This window comes from Rutilus rutilus (genome assembly GCF_951802725.1).
Source record: "Rutilus rutilus genome assembly, chromosome: 24".
In the NCBI taxonomy this organism is placed as follows: Eukaryota; Metazoa; Chordata; class Actinopteri; order Cypriniformes; family Leuciscidae; genus Rutilus; species Rutilus rutilus.
The window spans coordinates 5,633,365-5,654,170 of NC_140228.1; the positions used below are offsets into that span (position 1 = coordinate 5,633,365).

Genomic DNA, 20,806 nt, shown 5'->3' on the forward strand with positions numbered 1-20,806 from the left:
ATTGTAAAAACTTGCATTTTTAGACCATGTGTTTTTCATTCCACTGCCATGCAACTCATCTTTATTAAATACAAAAACACATTCTGTGTAAAAGGCCTCTCAGGCTGGTTTTGATGCTCAAACAACAAGGCTCCCGCAATGTTTTCATAGTAGCACACAGACAAGTTTTTACGCAAACAGAAAGGTAAAAAAAATGACATCATCACCCTTAAGAACTGATGGCACAACGTTGTGAGAACTCTGTCATGTGATAAAATCTTTATTTTTCAGGTCAGACGAAATCAAGTCAAAATTAAAACTAGCATTATCTCACAGTAATATTATTTTCCTGAATGTTTTGTGGTCCTGCTGGGCACGTCAGTGCAGATCAGCAATAAAGCCGGTGTCCCCGCGCAGGTGCTGCTCCTGGAGGGGCGAGGGCTCGACGGGACCCTGATCCTGTGTCCTGTCTGAGAGAGCGAGAACAATTCCATTGGTGCATCTAACCTGTTTGAGCACAAGTGATGCACGCTCACGGCATCATCAACTAATCATTTGTGTGAAATATTTAGGCTTTGCTAGCTTTCTTTAACCTTGTGAAGTCTGACATACGAAATAATAATAGTCAAAAATTGAGTCTTTGGACCAAAAAAAGTTTGCATATGTGCTTTTTACATTGATACATTGTGAGTATCATATTTGATACATCAGGTTTTTATGGCCCATACAGGAGAATATGAAGCTCATTTTTGAGATGGGGAAAAAAACACCAATTTTATTCAGAGGCACAATTTGAGCAAAAATATGCAGATGTTGTTATTTTTATTGCTAAAAAGTAATATGAAAATTTGACAGCTTGTAATGTAAATCAGTGAGATTTTATAACTACTTGCATAAAATGTATATAAAAATCAGTTGTCACTCTATATCTCTAATAATAATAAAAAAAATAAGTCTCAGAAAGATGATATTTAAATGCTTAGTTTTATGATCAGAGCTCTGTAGATTTTATCGTAGAGAGTAAAACATATAATGCAATGCAATACAATGATGACTGAGAGATCTTCCTCAAAAGCCTGATGTATCATATTTGATACTCACATTTTAACATGGATGGATAATCAAGTAAAGGTGCTTCAGTCCACTAAATGTTAATCTTCAATGTTCAATAAATGTTCAATACTAACAACATAAAATGTATTCTTACATTTACTTTATAAAATCAGTGCAGATTTCATAGCAAAAAGACGTGAACCACGACCTGAAGATGGACAGTTATAGAATTTTACTAAAATGCCTTTTACTTGCCATAAACTATCAATCAGACGACAGACGGCATGTGGTAGATTGTGTGCAACAGGTTTTTCAGCAAGTTTTGATCCCGTTGATCATTTAGAAGCCTTAGACATTTGCATATCAAATATTACACAGTAGGCTTCATAGGGATAAAATAAATGACACATTCAGGCATTTTTAAAGGCCGGGACACACCAAGCCATGTGCTCCAAGTGTTTTCGGTGTGTTCCGCACCGTTGGCTCTCGTCGGACGCCATCTGGGTTTTTTGGGCAGATTCAGCGTGTTGAATCGCCGTCGGTGAGAGAGAGAGAACTCTGATCGGATGTTCAGCTTAGCGAACGAGTCAGTGCACGAGAATAAAAGCGAGCAAAGACACAGACATAATTTAAGGCTGTTATAATGTTACATCATTTACCTGAGCATTTGAATGCAGGAATATTTTCATAATAACATGAGCTGCCTGGAATAAAGAAAGTGATCAGCATGATATTCAAAATGCAAAGCTAGCGCTGCTTTGTTTACGGTGTGTATATCTGCAGTCCTAGTTTTGGTTTCCCTATTTTGAATTATGAAAATAGACTATTGATACCTGCTGATATTTACTTACACACACATGTGCTAGTTGACAGTCACCTTTAGTCCTTTTGGTGTGTTAAAGCGCAGCTTTATGGCCGAGATGCAGCCGACAACACAGTCAGCTTTCGTCACCGCTAGTTCTTTGACGTTGGCTTGGTGTGTCCCGGGCTTTTGTGCCTTAAAGCTGTTGCGTCCACCTGAGCCTGTGTGTCCTATGCGTCCACCTGAGCTAAAGACTGTTGCGTCCACCTGAGCCTATCAGATGAGCTGAAGAAGTGCATGCATGTCTCACCTGTTGTTGTCGCCTCATAGGAGATGTTATGTTGTGTTAGGAGCGATCGTAGCCGTTCTATCTCTGCTTGCTGCTTTTCAAAGTCCTGTTCAAATAAACAATAGTTAGAATAGGTAAGGTAGTGCGTCAGAGGACGCGAAGACTATTCATTTCATTATTTTCTTTTTGACAGGTATGTTAGAGATTGGGCCGCAAGTTAGCTTGGTTTTGTTTTTGTTTATTTCTTTGATTTGGAAGCCGCCCGCGTTCCTTCTCCAATTCTCCCTAGTTTTCTTATATTTGTAAGTGCCTGTTTGTTATCTGTATTTTTCTTACTCTCCCATACTGTGTATATGGGAGAGTTATGTTGTGTGTCTGCGAATGTGTGTTTCTCCCAAATTAATGTTACTCCCCTATACCCCTTGATTGACCATCTCAGGGGTCGTAACACGTGCCGACAGCACTAGCATGACTAAAGCTGAGCGCATTATCTCCTGCAAGCGTCTCTCTGACCTGTTTGCACTGCTCCAGACTCGGATGTGTGAGGGACGTCGTGCTCTCCTCTGCCTTCTGCTGCTGAGCTCTTCTCAGGAGACCCGCCTCTTCAAACAGCTCCTTCAGCAGCTTATTATAACCCTAAACACACACAGACACCTCTTATTATTATGTTCTCAGAGGCATGAAGAGTATAACAGTGTGTGAGTTTGTTGTCACCTGTTCTGTGAGGAGATCTTCATATCGAGCTTGCGCAATTTCATCCCACTCCTTCTGTAATGGCTCACTCAAAACTGGATACACTGAAAAAACACACAAGTGCACAGTGAGACTCGGTACACTGCAGATAGAGCCTCAACTAACTTTCGAAGGTCTCTCAGGATCACATACAATTATTTAAAATAAGACAAAACAAGCTAAAAACAACAATAGATACTAAAATAACACTGCGGTTAACTCACCTAAGAGGGAGTGTGAATGGCAAACCAGTGGCGTCTCAAACGTCAGTGAATAAACACACGTCTGCGGCTCTGAAACACTCGAGAGTTTACTACTGTTCCCACAGACCAGGAGAACCTGAATAGAGACACTCAACATCCTTCACACGTCACCATTTACTGGCAAAAACCATCTATAAAGTCACATTACAATTAACACAAAGGGGAAAAAAAACAAACCTTGGTCTGTCTGTTCTTGTTTCCACATGAATCTCCTTCTCGCATCCACATGCCAGTAAACGTGTTATTCTGAATCTCCCATTCCTGCCAAATACTACACATACACAGTGATTTCAAATAATGCAAGCTTAATTAAATAGAAGAAAGCATAAAAAAATAATATAAATATCATTACCCCAATATACCGCTGTATGCGTTCCATCTGAAACTCTGTTCATGCTGAGTCACATTATGAAAAGGACAGAATACGTATTTGTATCTAAAAAACACAGAAGAATTAAAAATAAATTTCTTTTAATTGCACACAATTCATATTCATAAAGATAAAGCAGGTTAAATATGTATATTAAGCTACAACACTTTTTAAAAAAATTACTTTTCAATAGTTTTAAAGATGTGCAGATGTTACATACAGGGCCTCAATGTAGTTGAAGCATTTCCCTGCCAGTCTGTGCAGATGTGAAGGTCCAGACACTGGAGATGGGCTGATCTTTGCCTGCAGTCGATTGCTTTGAGACATAAGCTGATTATTCAACCTGAAAAATCAAAGGAAGAAGAATATGGAGATTCAGACTGTGTTGTTTAAGTAGATCTCATATTTGAAATGAAAGTTTTAAAGGGTTTGCTGGAATCCTGACCCAAATGTATTAGGTTCCTCAACTATCTTCATCTTCCCTCCTGATATGACAGCCACTGAAACATCAAAACACATAATGGATACTGACATTATTAATATTGAACACCCTAAAGACAACAGAGGATTTTGGGAACACACACATTAAAACACTTTCAGTTCCACATGCAACAATATTGATCAGATTTCATAAAACAAGACTCAATTTATTACACTTACCCAGTGCTGTCAGACATAACAGGCACAATTTTAAAAATACAGACTCCATAACTCTTGAAATCGTGGGAGTTGTAAGTAAAACTACATTTCTTTTTATCTTTCTTCTGTCTGTTCATGTGACACAACCACAACTGAAAACACTACCGAATGGAGAAGATGTTATGTTTTATGAACGTGTGGCTTGCGAAATGCAACAATTATCGAGAAAAGACCTCATATTTAAGAGCTTTAACATATATGAAGATATAATTACATTTAATTGGTAAAATGTGTCCCTTTTGCTGTTTACATTAAACACAAAGGCGAAATATGCATCAAAATGTTCGTGAATGTAGGAAACGCGGCGTTGCAGTAAACCAAAAGAATATTGTTCTATATTTCCGGGGTGTAATTCTGCCTAAATAAAAGTCCTCTTCCGTTTTTACTTTATCGATTATTATGTTTCTGTTTTCTATAATTTATCGATTGTGTTGAGCATAAAATATTAATTTATATTGTTTAACTGAATTAATAAAATATTAATATTGATGTAATTTAAATAAATTAGCGTCTTTTGTGCTTGGTCAAAGTAAGAGCCATGTTTTATTACGTCACCGTGTTTTGGCCTCACGAACCAGCGTGTCAGAATAAATCTTTGGGATTTTATTTAAAGGCATTTGTATGGCGTGATCAGCGTAAAGTAGATACATTTTTGGTGTGTTATAATTTGTAAGATGGTTAAATATGTTATAATACAGTCAACCCTTTAAATAGCTTCTTCACACGTCTGAAAGTTGAAGTTTTTATTCCTAAAACAAAAATAAGGTGAATTTCAGATATGCGACGTAAAAAACAGGGTAAATGTGAGCGAGCGGTTCACAAGGGCAAAGACACACGGCACAGGATGAAGGGGAAATCATTAGAAACCTTCACAGAGGAGATGCACGAGGCTCTGCAAGGTCTGTGGTTGTCATGCCAGTTTGGATAGATATGTTAAAGGGATAGTTCACCCAAAAATGAAAATTCAGTCATCATTTACTCGCCCTCAAGTTGTTCCAAACCTGTATGAATTTCATTACTCTGCTGAACACAAATGAATATATTTTTAAGGAATGTTGGTAACCAAATAGTTGATGGACCCGATTGACTTCCATAAATACTATGGAAGTCAATGGGGTTCATCAACTGTTTGGTTACCGACATTCTTCAAAATATCTTTGTTTGTGTTCGGCAAAAGAAAGAAATTCATGCAGGTTTGGAACAACTTGAGGGCGAGTAAATGATGACTGAATTTTCATTTTTGGGTGAACTATCCCTTTAAGGGAGTGCATTTAACATTATCATGTTTTTTAAACATATCAGCTCAGATTTATGTCACAGACTGAATTATTCTCTGTAATAAAGCTTGACACACATGAGGTTATGTGTTGTCAGTGTATGTGTGTGGTTTTCTTTCTTCAGCCAGTGAGGATGCAGATTCAGGGGCTTCAGGAGGTGTGAAGTTGCCCTGTCCATTGGCCATGTGGGATCTGGGTCACTGTGACCCTAAACGCTGCACAGGACGGAAGCTGGCCAGGAAAGGTTTAGTGCGCTGCCTTCGACTCAACCAGCGCTTCAATGGCCTGATCCTCAGCCCGATGGGAACCAGATACGTTACACCTGCAGACAGGTCAAGTCAAGTCACATTCATTTATATAGCGCTTTTTACAATACAGATTGTTTCAAAGCAGCTTTACAGAGATAACAGAAAAACAATGCAAAAAGTTTGTTTCCTGAAGAATGATTCTTATGTTCTTATGATGTAACGAGTACATCGGGTGTTATAGGAAGTGTTCCCGGTTCCGGCTGACCTAATTTATGCAGCCTAATAATCATTTAACTGATTTGAATAATAGGAATGTATAATTTCCTATGTGTATGCCAGGTTAAAGAGATGTGTTTTTATTCTAGATTTAAACTGACAGAGTGTGTGTCTGTCAGGTTGGCCACAGGAAGCATTTTCACAAAATCACTGTGACTTTTGCTTTGTGTAATCCATTCACATTTACAAAGACAAACAAGTATCTACATGAAATTTGTGTATCACATTTTCTAAAAAGATATTAGGCAGCGCAATGGTTTTTAACGTTGTTAATAATAATAAATATTTCTTGAGCAAGCAAATCAGCATTTTAGAATGATTTCTGAAGGATCATGTGACACTGAAGACTGAAAATTCAGCTTTGATCATTCACAGGAATAAATTACATTTAAAAAAAATATTAAAATAGAAAAGAGCTAATGTAATAATATTTCACAATAGGCCTGTTACTGTTTTTACTGTATTTGTGATTAAATAAATGAAGCCTTGGTGAGCAGAAGAGGCCGTCTTTTAAAAACATTTGAAAAAACATACCGACCCCAAACTTTTGAACTGTTGTGTAGATAAAAATGAGAGAAAATGTCTCAATTCTGAATCTGTAATATTCTTCATTTCCAGGGAGATTGTGGCACAGGCTGGGCTGGCAGTGATTGACTGCTCATGGGCACGGCTTGAAGATACGCCTTTCAGCAAAATGATTGGCTCACATCCGAGGCTTTTGCCGTTCTTGGTCGCGGCAAATCCTGTAAACTACGGAAAGCCGTGCAAGCTGTCCTGCGTCGAGGCTTATGCAGCCACCTTCTGCATTGTGGGTAAGCAGCTCCCAGCTTTAGCTTTCTCTCTCCCCTGCTATTGTCATATGGGTTTGTATGTATTATAGCAGTGGTTAAGCATTATGCATTTCAATGGCGGATAAAACTGACTAGAGAGAGTGGTCACAAATGGCCAAAATTATGCTGATATATACACTATGTTCAAAAGTTTGGTGATTCAGCAAGGTTTATTGGTCAATAATGACAGTAAAGACTTTAAAATTGTTATAAAATAAATGCTGTTGTTTTAATCAAAATGTTTTTTAACAAAGAATCGTAAAAAAAACTGTTTCCACAAAAAAATGAAGCAGCACAACTGTTTTCAACATTGTGTATAATCAGAAATGTTTCTTAAATCAGCATATTAGAATGATTTCTGAAGGATCATGCGACAGTAATGAATAATGAAGTGCAATACAGGAATAAATTACATGTCAAAATGGTTTTTTGCATTTATTTATTTTTTACTAAATATATGCAGCCTTGGAGGCTCAAGAACGTAATATGTAATAATGATAGCAACTGAGATTAAAGATGGACATTTATTTGTGTATTGACGTGTATGTGTCTTTATGTGATCATGCATCAGGATTTCGTGACCTGGCTGTGCTCCTGCTGAGGAAGTTTAAGTGGGGTTTGGGATTTTTGGAGCTGAACAAGACTCTTCTAGAGCGTTACGCTTCCAGCCAATCCGAAGAGGAACTACTGGCTGTGGAGAAAGAGTTTCTCAGTGAAACTCCTCAGGAAGAGGAGATAGGTACGTTCCAATGGGGTGCTATTACGCTTTTTTAAAATTTTCATCTTTCTTTAGTGTGTAATGTTGCTGTTTGAGCATGAAAAGGCTCTGCAAAGTTCCACAGCACAAAGTCCCTCCAAAGGGAGTTGGTGCGCACTGTTTCTGAACTCCCTGAAACGCTGTTGAGTTGGTTGAGTTGCGTTAGTAGTGTGTTGAAACTCCCGGTTATGGTAACGGGCGGAACATTTCCCAAACACGTTCAAAGCGATTGACCAATCACAACACACTGGTCTAGCTGGCAAACAGAGCACATTGTGATTTTCACAAGGAGGGGAACTAAACAGAGGTGTGTTTCCCAAAGCCAACTATGGTCGCAAGTTCCTATATTACCAACAACCGTTGTTGGCTAATGATGCTTTTGGGAAATGCACCCCAGAGCATCACTGACAAACTGGGAAGAGAGGAGCTGCAACAGTGTCAAGTATGGGAAAACACCTATTCTAGGAGACCAGTAGACTTTGAAATGGACCGTGATTGGGCCTCTTTAAAACAATGAACTTTGGTGTTTGTTATGTGTGTTTGTGTCCCCAGATCCTTTCGATGTGGACTCAGGAAGAGACTTTTTGAACCTCAACAGGCCAGTCCAGTGAGACTCTTTATTAATTTTTATGATTCTACTATGAATTTTGTTTAATTTCAACCTGAGAAGTCAAAGTAATCTGTGTGCGTTTGCTCTCTCAGGGCTGAGGACGATGATGACAGTGACGAGACATCAGAGGAAGAAGATGATGGTGAGGAGGAAGAACAGAAGAGTAAAGAGGAAGAGGATGATGATGAAAGTGATCAGTAGTCTTGGTTTGTGTAATCTTAAAATGAAACCTTTGGGGAAGAAGGACTATCAGTGACTTATTTAGTAACACTGACCTTCACTTGACATAAGCAGACTTCTGTTTTCTGAGTGTTTGCAAATGTTGAAAGATGGAACTAGTAAGTTAAACAAACCCGAGTAATCGGATAGTGCAGTCAATGTTTCAGCAAGCAACTTCCCCAAAGACATTTTATTACGTGCAAAATGTGCTGTTTGTTCATGAGAAGAAGCTTCTCAAACTGTAATAACATTATTATGTTGTTTATAAGCAGAATTAAATGTTTAAATAAATATTTAAATGATGTTTATAATATCCTGCATTTGAGTTACGTTTGCAAAGTGTTTTGCTGATTTGAGTTCCACTTTCTTTAAACCAGCCTGTGTATTTTAAGTTAGTTACATGTAAATCCAGCTAGTGAACTAGTCATGGTATATACTCTATACGAGGGGTCTTCAATCTTAGATGCCACAAACCCTCAAATATGATAAATGAGGGAACCACACCCTAACATTTAAAAGGCAGCTATATATTTTCATGCATAAAGACCCAACTTTGGAAAATTAATATCATTAACTAACTTTGGTGCTGTATTGTTAGATGTATTAATGATTTATTTACTTTAATTTTTTATTATTTTTATTTTAATCTATTCAATGATTTTAATCAAATGTATTTAGTTTAATTTTATTTGTTGTTATGGTTTACACTGTTTTCTGAACTTCAAAGAAAACAATGACATTACAATGGTAATATTACCATAAGACCATACGTCCAAAAAACATTAGAGTACATTGTGTTAGTGGAGTGTAGGTTTAAAGTAATACAAAATAAGGGTGACACAGTGCTGATGCACAGTTGCAAAACGCCTTCAATTAAGGGTTAGTTCACCTAAAAATTAAAATTCTGTAATTAATTATTCTGTCATCTCTCATTCTCATGTCGTTCCAAACCTGTAACACTTTTGTTCATCTTCAGAACACAAAAGATATTTTTTTTGATGAAATCTGAGAGCTTTCTGTCCCTCCATTGACAGCTACGCCTAAATTAAATCTGTTCATCATTATAAAGTGATCGAGTCTCTCACGAAAATTTGGACTAAACCACTAAATTCATATGGATTAGTTTTACGATCTCTTTATGAACTTTTTGAAGCTTCAAAGTGGTAGTAACGTAGCTGTCAATGGAGGGACAGAAAGATCTCAGATTTCATCAAAAAGATCTTCATTTGTGTTCTGAAGATGAACGAAAGTGTTACGGGTTTGGAACGACATGAGTGTGAGTAATAATGACAGATATTTTAATTTTTGGGTGAACTATCCCTTTAACACTGATCCACCGTTTGCCTAACTAGGGTGGCACTTCCGGTTTGGGGAAATTCCACTCTAAAATTCAAATCATAAATTTGCTCAACAAATAATCTTTATCCCTCAGTTTGACTGAATGAGCTGTAAAATTTCCTTCATGTTCTATTTTCAGACTTTCAGAGAATAAGGTAACGCTTGGTATTTTAACGTGACATGGTATATCAAGATTGTTTTCTCCCCAAATCCTCACATCTCTTTCCAGGTTTGTTTTCACATGGATTCTTTCAAATGTAGCCTAATTGTCTCCTCTTTTCAATTCCAATCCCTATTAGCAGTACTTTTTAAAGCAGGTAATACAATATTATCTGACCTTTTTAGCATTGTAAATTCTGCAGTTTTTTATATTTACATTTTTAAAGAAATGTATGTAGCCTATATATTACCGTTGCATCCAATTACCCCCCCCCCCAAAAAAAAAAAAAAAACCGAGTTAATGCTGCCGTGAGGGTGTGTGATGGTAAAGTTGACATCTTTCTCTCTTCTGACTGCCGTTATCAATCTCTCTCTATTTTTTTTCCTCTTTTAAAAGTTGTGGAAACACTATTGAGGAGTTTTAATTTTTTTCTATGTGAGCAAATGGAAACATTAAACATTTATTTAATGTCTCTCAGTCATTCACCACTTTAGAAGTTTACCCATCTATGACGACTTCCGCTTCTGAGAAACGCGGGAATGTGAAAAGAGTCAATCACTCAATGTTGCAGGTAATTAAATCTTTTTAGTAAGGCAACGTATGATACATAATAAATACATCACTACAGTGATATTTAACACGTCCATAATATCGCTGCGGGAAATAATCGGGGGTTATATATGGTCTGTTGTAGTTATTAATGCTTTTTTTACACTTTTAAATATCCGACGGTTGAATGGTGAATAGAATAATGAATGTGAATGTCATTTTCATTGTACCCAGTTTTTGAAAACGAACCTTACGCTGACTGTTTAACGGAAGTTAAGTTACACCCATAATTCGCGCAAAGCGTCATGGGGTGTTGGAAAAAGATGGATGTACATGGAATTTTGGGGATTCGCCGTTTGGGGGCGCGCGGTATTTTTTTTCTTTTTTTTTTTTCTCGACTGCAGTAATGTTGTTGTGGCGTGACGTCACAGCCGTGAAGCGAAGGCGCAGAGAGGGCGGCCATGACTCCAGTCTTCACAATTATTTAATCCCAAATAAATTACCCGCGGAAAACTTCCATGGCAAGAGCCACGAGTCAGATTGTGAGTACCGCTAGCGTCTTGGGAACGCGTGCTCGAAGCCGCCTCGCGCCGCGTTGCGCGCGCTGCTTGTAACGGCGTTTTTTTGGGGGGTGGCGCGGGACGCTTGCGACCCGACTCTTTTGCTTAGCATTTAGCTTCATTAGCCCGCTAGTCCCCTAAACAAGCGCAGGTCTATTAACCAGGAAGTGTCAACTTTTGTTTCTTATCGTAATTTATACAGGGATTTCTGAATGAATTATTAGGCTTGATGTTGATATTTTTAAAAGAGCATTGTAGATAAATGCTCATATTGTTATGTGTTAGCGCTGCGAGCTAATTCTATCAACAAATGAAGTTGCTTGTTTTCTTAGCCGTTAGCCTGACCGCTAACTCACGGCATAGGGTTTTGGTTCTGGCTGTCTTAAATCTGCTCTCGATTTACACAAATCATGTTTATTCCTAAGAATTAATTGAGAACATCCAGGGCTTGTTCTTAAGTCTCTGACAAACTACAACACCGTTTTTGTGTCGGTAGCGCTTCTAGCATAAGTCGCCTCAGGTTGTTTTGCCTCATTTGCTTCTCTCTTTGCTCTGTTTATCATTTTAAACCGTAATTAAGGGATAATTAGCTGTACTACATGTCTATAACGGCTTATTAACACGTCCATGTCATCACTGACTTAGTTAAGCATGTTATTTCCACTGAAATGAACAGACTCAGAGTTGCGGCCTATAAAAGTGGCTTAGAGATTTTTAAGGTTTCACCTTCTCATGTTCTTTTGACAGCCTATTATTATTACGTATAACGTCATATAGATCGCTAGACTAAGACAAAACCCTTATGAATATGATTGGTGAATTATCAGGCTCATTGGTGGGCCATTTTCAGACACAGCATATTAAACTGGGTATGTTGGTTTAGATTTATCAAGATGTGAATCCTGCAATGTAACTTGCCTCTGTTATTTCTGTTGCTGTTATTATTGGTGTTTCTTAAGCCTCGTTAAGTGTATGAAGAATGAATTAATATTGCGGTGCGTGGGTTGCAAAGGGTTGTTAACAGGATTATTGCCGGAGATTTGACCAAAGTTCTTGTTGACGTGTGACTCATGTTTTATAGAGGTGTTTTGAAGTTCATTATTGTAGGAATGCTGATTATGAATAATGTGAGCTGCAGTTACAGGTAGTGATGGGAGAAACGATGCTTTTCAAAGCTTCGAATCAATTGAACTCGCGAAATGATTCACTGTTTCGAAGCGTTCGCAACGCCACACGCTGGCGACCCCTGCTGGTCAGAACAGTGTAAATGCAACCAAAACTCAGGCCAAACATGCATAAAAATAGCTTTTGCAAATGTTTTATTGAAAGTATAATCTATCAAATGCAATTAACTGATCATGTAATCTTGTTTTGTTTGTTCTATGGATAGCTCAGCTAAACAGGCCATTAAGATACTATTTACTACTATTATTCATTTTAATTACACAAATGCCGTAGACAAATTAAGCTGATCAGGTAAAAACCATAGCCGCTGGGGGTAGATCTCAGTGAATCTGAAAGATTCATGGGTTCACAGAGATTGTATTATACCCTCATTCACTATTCCCTACAAGGCCATTTTCGGACACAGCCTTCGAAACAGTTATGACACAGCGAAGCCTCGATTGCTGAAAACACGCGTAACTGTACGTGTACCGTACTGTTCGTAAAAAGGTTTAGAAACTTCATGAAGCAGTGTTTTGAAAGCACCCATCAAGCAGTGTGAGAGAAACACAGTGCACATGGATTTGTAGTGCATATTAGTTCCCTTTTTAATAGTTTAACAATGATATCCAGTGTAATTATGAATATTCAGTGTAATTTAGGCAGAGCCACAAATTTAAGTTGTTTTAAAGTAATTATATGTGAGAACTGTTTAGATGCTCAGAAACTGACTTGAACTCTGAATGACACTCTGTGCACGTTTTCATTTATCAAAAACTTGTAATGTAATCGTTTCGTGTTCCAGGTGAGCAAATAAATGGTTAATTATCAATAACTTAAATATTATTACATGTGCTCTCATCTTGCTGTCAACTATGAGTGATGCCATTGCACTTAAAATGAATTTACATAATGTATAATTTGCATGTTGTATAAACTAGGTATAAATATTTTTCTTTAAAATATTTAAATCATTAATACAAATAATTGACATGATAAAAGAAATGGTGTACCATATTTCATAACTATCACAAGCCGTGCAATAATTACATCAGAGGCAGTGGTTCAGTAACGTGAGTAATACACTGACTTCCTGTTTCTTTTTCTCGTCAGTATGATGTTGCATCCCTCCACTCCTCTGTTCTCATCTCCTGTCCACCCATGGTAAGAGGCCAGCAGGACACGCCCCGTCTCCACGGCAGCAGCATGGAGGGACAGGCACTACCCCCCCAGCCGACCCAGCCTCGCAAGAAGAGACCCGAGGATTTCCGATTCGGAAAAATATTGGGAGAAGGCTCTTTCTCTACCGTATGACACACTTTTAATTTATCTGATGTACCTCAGATAGTATTATGCATTTAATGTACTAACCTTTGCCCTCTGTACTACTTTGCAGGTTGTCTTAGCAAAGGAACACTCGACGGGGAAGGAATATGCAAGTAAGTCGTTACGTCATCAGACTTGTGGTTCATATGCATTTGATGCAGTGAAAACACTGGATGGGAGCATGTGCTAAAAGTGTTTGTGCACGTGTTTCAACAGTTAAGATCCTGGAAAAGCGCCACATAATGAAGGAGAACAAAGCGCAATATGTTAAGAGAGAAAGAGACATCATGTCACACCTGGATCATCCATTCTTCGTCAAGCTCTTCTTCACCTTTCAGGATGAAGAGAAGCTCTGTATCCTTCACACACACGCTAGTGGTTTCAATGCAGGCATTCGTTGGATCTCTTACACAGACAAGCCGCGCTCACAGACTCTCCCGCTATTAGAGCACTATATATATATATAAGAATAAGCCATCTAAAACCCTTTGAATAATCCTACTACTAAAACTAAATGTGATGTGGTGATTTAAATGAGGTTTGTGCTTTCCATTTGAGGAGTGCCGTTCCAGCGTGTATGCGCTTCAGATGATCAGTGCAGTCAATCACAGTTCTAATCGCAAGAAAGCATGTCAAAATTATTATTCCCAAACTGTAAATGGTTAGTTCATCCAAAAATTAATTCTGCATTTTCTTCCTCTCATGTTGTTTTCGCGCGTCACGCAAGCATTTGAACGTCCGTGTTTACTACAGTATACGTTGTTGCAATTCTTTTTATCATTATATGAAGCCATCGTGTTTCCTCAGACGTCTCGGATTAGACCACTCGATCGATTATTTTTTGCGATGCCTTTATGAATTTTTTTGTGGATCTTTTAAGTTTTAGAGGAATGGACTTTAAATAGAGGGACAGAAATCATAAAAATACCTTCATTTGTGTTTGGAAGTTGAATGAAACTCTTATAATTCCTATAAATACTGTAAGCTGAGTCTTGGATAAAACTAACTCTGTATCGCAAATCATATCGTTTACATCAACGATACATTTCGTCACATTTTTATATCTCATGATCTTCTTGATGTAAGATATATCTCAATATCTTAATGTTGACACTGAGTTTAAATCGAATGCTTTCCTGAATGTACGGTCAGATTTTGGATTGAGCTATGCTAAAAATGGCGAACTGCTGAAATACATTCGAAAAATCGGCTCGTTTGACGAGACCTGTACACGGTTCTACTCCGCTGAGATAGTCTGTGCTCTTGAGTACTTGCATCAGAAGGGCATCATCCACAGGTTAGTAGGTTTGTCTTGAAGGTGTCTGTCAATAGTTTTATTTGTCCTTCCTTTTTTATGTGTGTTTATATATGTATGTATGTATGTGTGTATATATGTGTGTGTGTATATATATATATATATATATATATATATCCTGACATTGAGTATTTCTGTTACTGTGGTTTTGTTACAGAGATCTAAAGCCGGAGAATATTCTGCTCAGTGAAGAGATGCACATTCAAATAACAGACTTTGGCACGGCCAAACAACTGTCCTCTGACAGCAAACAGGGTAATGCATATACTCCACATAACAATCATCCTCTGACAGTGTAAACCGTTCATGCACAAGTATCCTCTTTTGATAGTGCTTTTATTAAGTGACGTTTCTCCCCGCAGCGAGAGCAAACTCATTTGTTGGTACGGCTCAGTACGTCTCTCCAGAATTACTGACTGAGAAATCTGCCTGCAAGAGGTAAACACGACTGATGAATATTTCATGGTTATATTTCATGCAGTTGTAATGCTTTCGTCGTAATGAAATGGGCCTAATTCAGCATTTATTTAGTGGTTCCTCCTCTTCTGAATCCCGGAGACATTATGTGCAATAACTAAACAAGACCAAGAACAAGGGTTTATTTGATGTTTTGACTATAGGTTTATTTGATGACTGTTATTTGACTGACTTGTGTGTTTATCTTGATCATCTTTTTTTCTTGTGGCAGTTCGGATCTCTGGGCATTAGGCTGCATAATCTACCAGCTTGTTGCTGGTTTGCCGCCATTCAGAGCTGGGTGAGTTTCTTTTCAGAGTACTAGCGATGTGCAAAACTACATATTGATTTAAAGTGGGTACGCGTGCTCCGATCAGGGTTTTTGGGGCCAATTACCGATCACTGGAAGCAGCACTGGCCAAAACTGATCAGCAAAGTAAATAATGCTACATGATAAATAGACGGCTTCAAATAGACCCTCTGGGATTATTTAGCTATTCATAACAACAATGTGTTTCTAGTAGGCCTATGAAAAAAAAACAAAGATGAGAAACTATCATGAATTGACAACTATTGATATATTGGCAAGCAACATTGTATTCATTGTAAAATCACTGCATTGCATTCACTGTATAAATGGATTAATCCGACTAAATCTACTAAAATTCTTTGTCTTTTGTTGTTTGATTAACAATTATTAGCAATATTAGGCGGCTGGCACTTTAAGACTGATAGCACGGATCCAATATACTGTTACACGTGACTTTTCCCCCCTCAAATGTTTATGTTCACTAACCAACGGTGTTAAGCGAATACTCACCAAGCCAGGCATTTTGATATATCACTGTGTGTATTTTACCGTTTAGGCGTGATCCTAAAGCTCAAAGTTCACTTTGCGTGTCCGTACAGAAAGCCGCTTGGAGAACAGTAACTTTTTCGCAGCTTAACGGGACAGTTCACCCAAAAATTGTCATAATTTGCTCACCCTCAAGTTGTTCCAAACCTGTATGATTTTCTTTATTCTGGTGAACACAAAAGAAGATATTTTGAAGAATGTTGTTGATAACCAGACAGTTGACGGTATCCATTGACTTCCATAGTAGAAAAAAATACTATAGAAGTCAATGCCCTTAAATATACACTTTTTTTTAAACTTTTTTTTAAGCATTGGGTTTTTCCCATGCATGTTGTCAGTGCAGAACGCTTTTTAACCTCATGATCTATCCCTAACATCAACCCTGTCCATATGAAGAAGCTTAAACCTCCAATTACTAAACATTGTTTTCTTTTAATCCATCACAGGAATGAGTATCTAATATTCCAGAAGATTATAAAACTCGAGTACGAGTTTCCTGAGAAGTTTTTCCCCAAAGCTAAGGACCTTGTGGAACAGCTTCTGGTCAGCCTTATTTAATCATAAATGTTTGTTCTTCTATTCATAGTGTGGGTGAGGATCTGCTGTGTGCTCATTGGTGTTTTACTTTCACAGTCACTGGATCCGTGCAAGCGGATTGGCTGTGATGAGATGGGCGGCTACGGACCGCTGAGGTCCCACCCTTTTTTTGAAACCGTTAGCTGGCATGATGTACATTTGCGGACTCCACCCAAACTAACGGCTTATCTTCCCGCCATGTCTGAGGATGATGAGGACTGCTATGGAAATGTGAGTCAACACAAACAACTTGTGGAGGGGTCTGATTTACTTCAGAAAATGTCAAATTGAGATCATTCTTAATCTCTTTTACTCTTTTATTTCCAGTATGATGATCTCCTGAGCCAGTTCAGTTGTATGCAGGTGGCCCAGCCTGGCCCTGCCCCTTTAGTTCCCTTTACAGTAGAGACAAGTGCTCCTACGTATAACCCCTCTCCTAGTGTGGATCAGTTTATACATATTCATGAGCTGGACAGTAATAGCATGGAGCTCGACCTACAATACAGCGACGAGGAGAAACGCATCTTACTGGACAAGCAGAGTGCTGCAAACCCATGGTACACAAATACACACTGTCTTTTTATGTGGCTTTCTATCTGTGCGTGCGTCTCGTTTTTTATTTTGTTTAAATTTTTTTAACCAGGCACCAGTTTGTGGAGAATAACCTCATCTTAAAAATGGGCCCAGTGGACAAACGCAAAGTGAGTAACTGTTGGTAATCTGTTCATCTGTAAGAGTATTCAGTCAGATAGAATTGTTTTCCATCCAATTCCTGAACAAATGACTCTTGAAATGTTCGAACGACATCAAAGTACTGTTAGAGAGCAGACGGCTCCGTATGCTTGCGAATCACTCTCACAGTAATTTGATGTCATACATCGATCGGTCTGCGCAGAGCAGATTTAAGTCGAACACACCTATTGTTTTTATCCATAGTTCCGCCAATTGCTGATCCATAGTCTGACTAATTGCTGATCAAATGACTCTTATGATTCAGTTCTTTTTAGTGAATCAAAACTGTGTGAACAGTGCAGTCCATCCAGTTCACTAACAAATGATTCTTATGATTTGATTATTTTTGGCCAATCAAAACTATACAGCATGACCAGAGTATTCCATCCAATTCCTGAATGAATGACGCATATTATTCAGTTCTTTTTAGTAAATCAAATCAAATCCGATTCTGATTTTGTTCATTTTAGTGAATCAAATCCATGCAGAACAACCAGTGTAGTCAGACCAACTATTGAACGACTCACTCTCATGATTTAGTTCTTTTTAGTGAATCAAACACTGTTGGAAGTTCCAGGACAGGAGTCATATGTTTTATAATCTTACTTTATTAAAAGAGTTGATGTTTTTTGTGTTTCATTGTGTCTTTCCCTTTTGTGCACATGTGTAGGGTCTGTTTGCACGGAGGAGGCAGTTGCTACTGACTGAGGGTCCTCACTTGTACTACGTGGATCCAGTCAATAAAGTTCTGAAAGGGGAGATTCCATGGTCACCTGAACTACGGCCAGAAGCAAAGAACTTTAAAACCTTCTTTGTCCACACGGTAACAGCAGTCCCAGCAGTCTATTATCTTATATTTGCACGGTTTAAATCGGATGTTTAATGACGCTGCTTTGTTCCCGTAGCCAAACCGGACGTACTATCTAATGGACCCAAGCGGCAACGCTGATAAATGGTGCAAGAAGATCCAGGAAGTTTGGAGGAAGATCTACCACAAACACCAGAGCCCCAGCCTATAGGACTACAGTGCTCCTCCCCTTTGGCCACGCCCCCACAGCTCTCCAACCAATCACAGGACGGGGACACGCCCCTGTAGAGACGCCTCTCCAGCTATATATTGTCTTTGTCTCCTCATATATCAGTCCCGTCGCTCCCAGGCACTTTCTCTGTTCAGATTCAGTTGTTTCACACGCCGAGGGTGGAGTCTTCACAACCAAAAGCAGCAAGGCCGTAGTCAGCATGTCATGTCGGCAGGCAAGCCATAGAAAACCTTTATCACACGTTTAGACAAAGTCTTTCCATCGGTTTAAAGCAATGCAGGTAACGAACCCTTTCGAGTCGTGCAATCTCCACCGGCCTGTTGCGGAACAAGTGCACACGCTCTCTTCTTTTCTCGCTCGACGCGAACACACACTCATCTCCTTACATTGAAACGCCTAAACGCTTTGTAGTGTGTGTCGCTTTAGTCTGCGTTTAGAATTAAGGCGGGTCCTTTTACCCTTATTGGCTACAGTAGCTGGTCTTGCTGATTCCGATTGGAGGATGTGGTGTCGAATCTCTCCTCAGCATGTTCACGTTACGAATAAAGCTTCAAATCGCACCAGGAGACGGCACCACACCGCCACCAAAGCCACATGGGTAATGTGGTTTGAGAGGGTAATTTGGCCCTATGCTGAAAGCACGACTGAGTTTAGCTGTTTTCCTTTAAAGCGCTTGCATTGTGACGGTATGCTTTGCTGATCGGAGGCTTGCGACGGAGGGACAATCTGGTCGCGTGCGTGTGTTTGGCTCCTCTCATTTGGCCGTTTTTAAACAGGAAGTCCGTGGAGTGAGTGAGACCGACAGACTGAGTGTGTGTGCGCGTGCGTCTTCCTGATCGGTAACAGATGACTGTGATGTACAGTTGATGTAAAATTGCAAATGGGAGGTGAGTAAAGAGGTGACTCTAGGATCCAGGTTTTGTATTTTTATTCTTGTATAAGGTTATTGGGCCGCTCCGTTCTGGCCTGGCTTCTCTGTGTTATTTAAATTCTAATATATGAAAGCATATTTGGATTGAAGTCATGTTCCAGGGCCTTGCTGTGTATGTATTGAATATGTATAGCCTTTGAATGTGAAGAATTATTGTAAACTATGATATTTTACTGCTTTTGTTTTCTTACTATATCATATACATTTTCTATTTGCGCAGTGATTGGCTCATTTCTGATAATTTAATGCCTGTATGCGCACGGCCCCACTTGTCTGTGCGCGCGCATGTGTGTCTGTGTGTGAGAGAGATATGGTTTGTGTGTGTGTGTGTGTGTGTGTGCGTGGGGGGTCCTTGTGCGTGTAGGCAATGTGTGTATTCTTCTTGTCGACCTTTTGCGCTCGGCAAAACCTAGAACTGAAATAAAGCATGTAGGGTTTTAGGCCAACAAACGCAGTCTCTTTGGTTTTTCTCTGTGTTTGAATGGTATTCATTTTATTTTGTTTTAAAGTTGTTCCCTTGACAGTCAAAGGCTATAAATATATATGTGGTTTCTTGCATAAAGTAAATAAATGAAACACTTTTAGGATTAAGAACATTTTTAATTATCCTAAAAATCTTTATGAAATGTGTTGATTATTATATTTATTCATTTATTTTTTTACTTTTTGTGGTGGAATAGGATCAGGACATGTTTTTGACAGGCTTTGTTAGATTTTTCTAGTATTTAGGCTAGTATTTTCATCGCTTAGTCAGATTCAGAAGTAGTTAATCAATCAGACCCACGTATTACAAACTAACTTCATGATATCAGTATGGCAATCTGAATCACCCGCCCTCTGTAGTGATAGTGAACTCATGCATTCTCACAGTTGTTCGTGCAGCCCTTAAGTCTAAAATAAATGGGCTTTTAGTCTCTCAACCTAGTGGGCATTTTTTGGCATCGCACGCATCATGTGATGACCTATAAAGAAGTATTGCAGGCGCCATTTATTGGACCCTAAACTAAAGTGTGACTGGCATTAAAACACAGACACGATCTAATTTAAACTCGTTCACATCCGGATATAGTTTTCGAATAGTGTTGAGAAATCCGGTTCTGTCTATCTGAGACTTCGGACGATTAATTTCATCTTATTCACGAATTCTCATCGCTTCATATTACATTTATTTTGTTCTAAAATCGCTGTTTATCCTTTTTTTTTTTTTTTTTTTTACAAGTTATTATTCAAATTATTATTCAAATTAGGACTCAAATTATTAATTGACAATTCTAAATTGGTTATAAATGTTTATTGTTGTAACATTTCTAACGCTATTAATAATGTTAATATTGCAAAACAACATTATTTAATATTTTAATAATGTTGATGATCACATTCATTATTCCCAGTACTATAA

At 38.4% G+C, this 20,806-nt stretch overlaps 3 protein-coding genes across 6 annotated transcripts; 2 read left to right on the forward strand and 1 right to left on the reverse strand.

The window, feature by feature from the left end:
- Positions 1-243: 243 nt before the first annotated feature.
- On the reverse strand, positions 244-4,522 carry gnptg (N-acetylglucosamine-1-phosphate transferase subunit gamma). The gene is made up of 10 exons (XM_084399555.1): positions 4,149-4,522; positions 3,934-3,988; positions 3,709-3,831; positions 3,471-3,554; positions 3,296-3,389; positions 3,080-3,194; positions 2,838-2,920; positions 2,637-2,759; positions 2,145-2,229; positions 244-449 (listed from the first exon to the last, which is right to left on the reverse strand). Exons 1-10 carry the CDS (start codon positions 4,195-4,197, stop codon positions 358-360), a joined length of 903 nt encoding a protein of 300 aa, XP_084255681.1. The 5' UTR covers positions 4,198-4,522; the 3' UTR covers positions 244-357.
- Positions 4,523-4,703: 181 nt separating this feature from the next.
- On the forward strand, positions 4,704-8,729 carry tsr3 (TSR3 ribosome maturation factor). 2 transcript variants are annotated; one of them, XM_084399556.1, is made up of 6 exons: positions 4,704-5,086; positions 5,589-5,796; positions 6,607-6,800; positions 7,390-7,557; positions 8,128-8,182; positions 8,278-8,729. In XM_084399556.1, the coding sequence occupies exons 1-6, from the start codon at positions 4,966-4,968 to the stop codon at positions 8,384-8,386; spliced, it is 855 nt and encodes a 284-aa protein (XP_084255682.1). In that variant the 5' UTR covers positions 4,704-4,965; the 3' UTR covers positions 8,387-8,729. The 2 variants fall into 2 exon arrangements, with proteins under 2 accessions (XP_084255682.1, XP_084255683.1); XM_084399557.1 differs by having other exon boundaries at positions 4,741-5,086; positions 8,128-8,173.
- Positions 8,730-9,905: 1,176 nt separating this feature from the next.
- On the forward strand, positions 9,906-19,857 carry pdpk1b (3-phosphoinositide dependent protein kinase 1b). 3 transcript variants are annotated; one of them, XM_084399542.1, is made up of 15 exons: positions 9,906-9,971; positions 10,381-10,473; positions 13,289-13,483; positions 13,572-13,614; positions 13,718-13,855; positions 14,654-14,798; positions 14,974-15,071; positions 15,179-15,254; positions 15,505-15,573; positions 16,575-16,671; positions 16,762-16,935; positions 17,032-17,261; positions 17,348-17,405; positions 18,107-18,259; positions 18,342-19,857. In XM_084399542.1, exons 2-15 carry the CDS (start codon positions 10,411-10,413, stop codon positions 18,453-18,455), a joined length of 1,653 nt encoding a protein of 550 aa, XP_084255668.1. In that variant the 5' UTR covers positions 9,906-9,971; positions 10,381-10,410; the 3' UTR covers positions 18,456-19,857. The 3 variants fall into 3 exon arrangements, with proteins under 3 accessions (XP_084255668.1, XP_084255666.1, XP_084255667.1); XM_084399540.1 differs by lacking the exon at positions 9,906-9,971 and adding an exon at positions 10,205-10,226; XM_084399541.1 differs by lacking the exons at positions 9,906-9,971; positions 10,381-10,473 and adding an exon at positions 10,648-10,993.
- Positions 19,858-20,806: the final 949 nt, after the last annotated feature.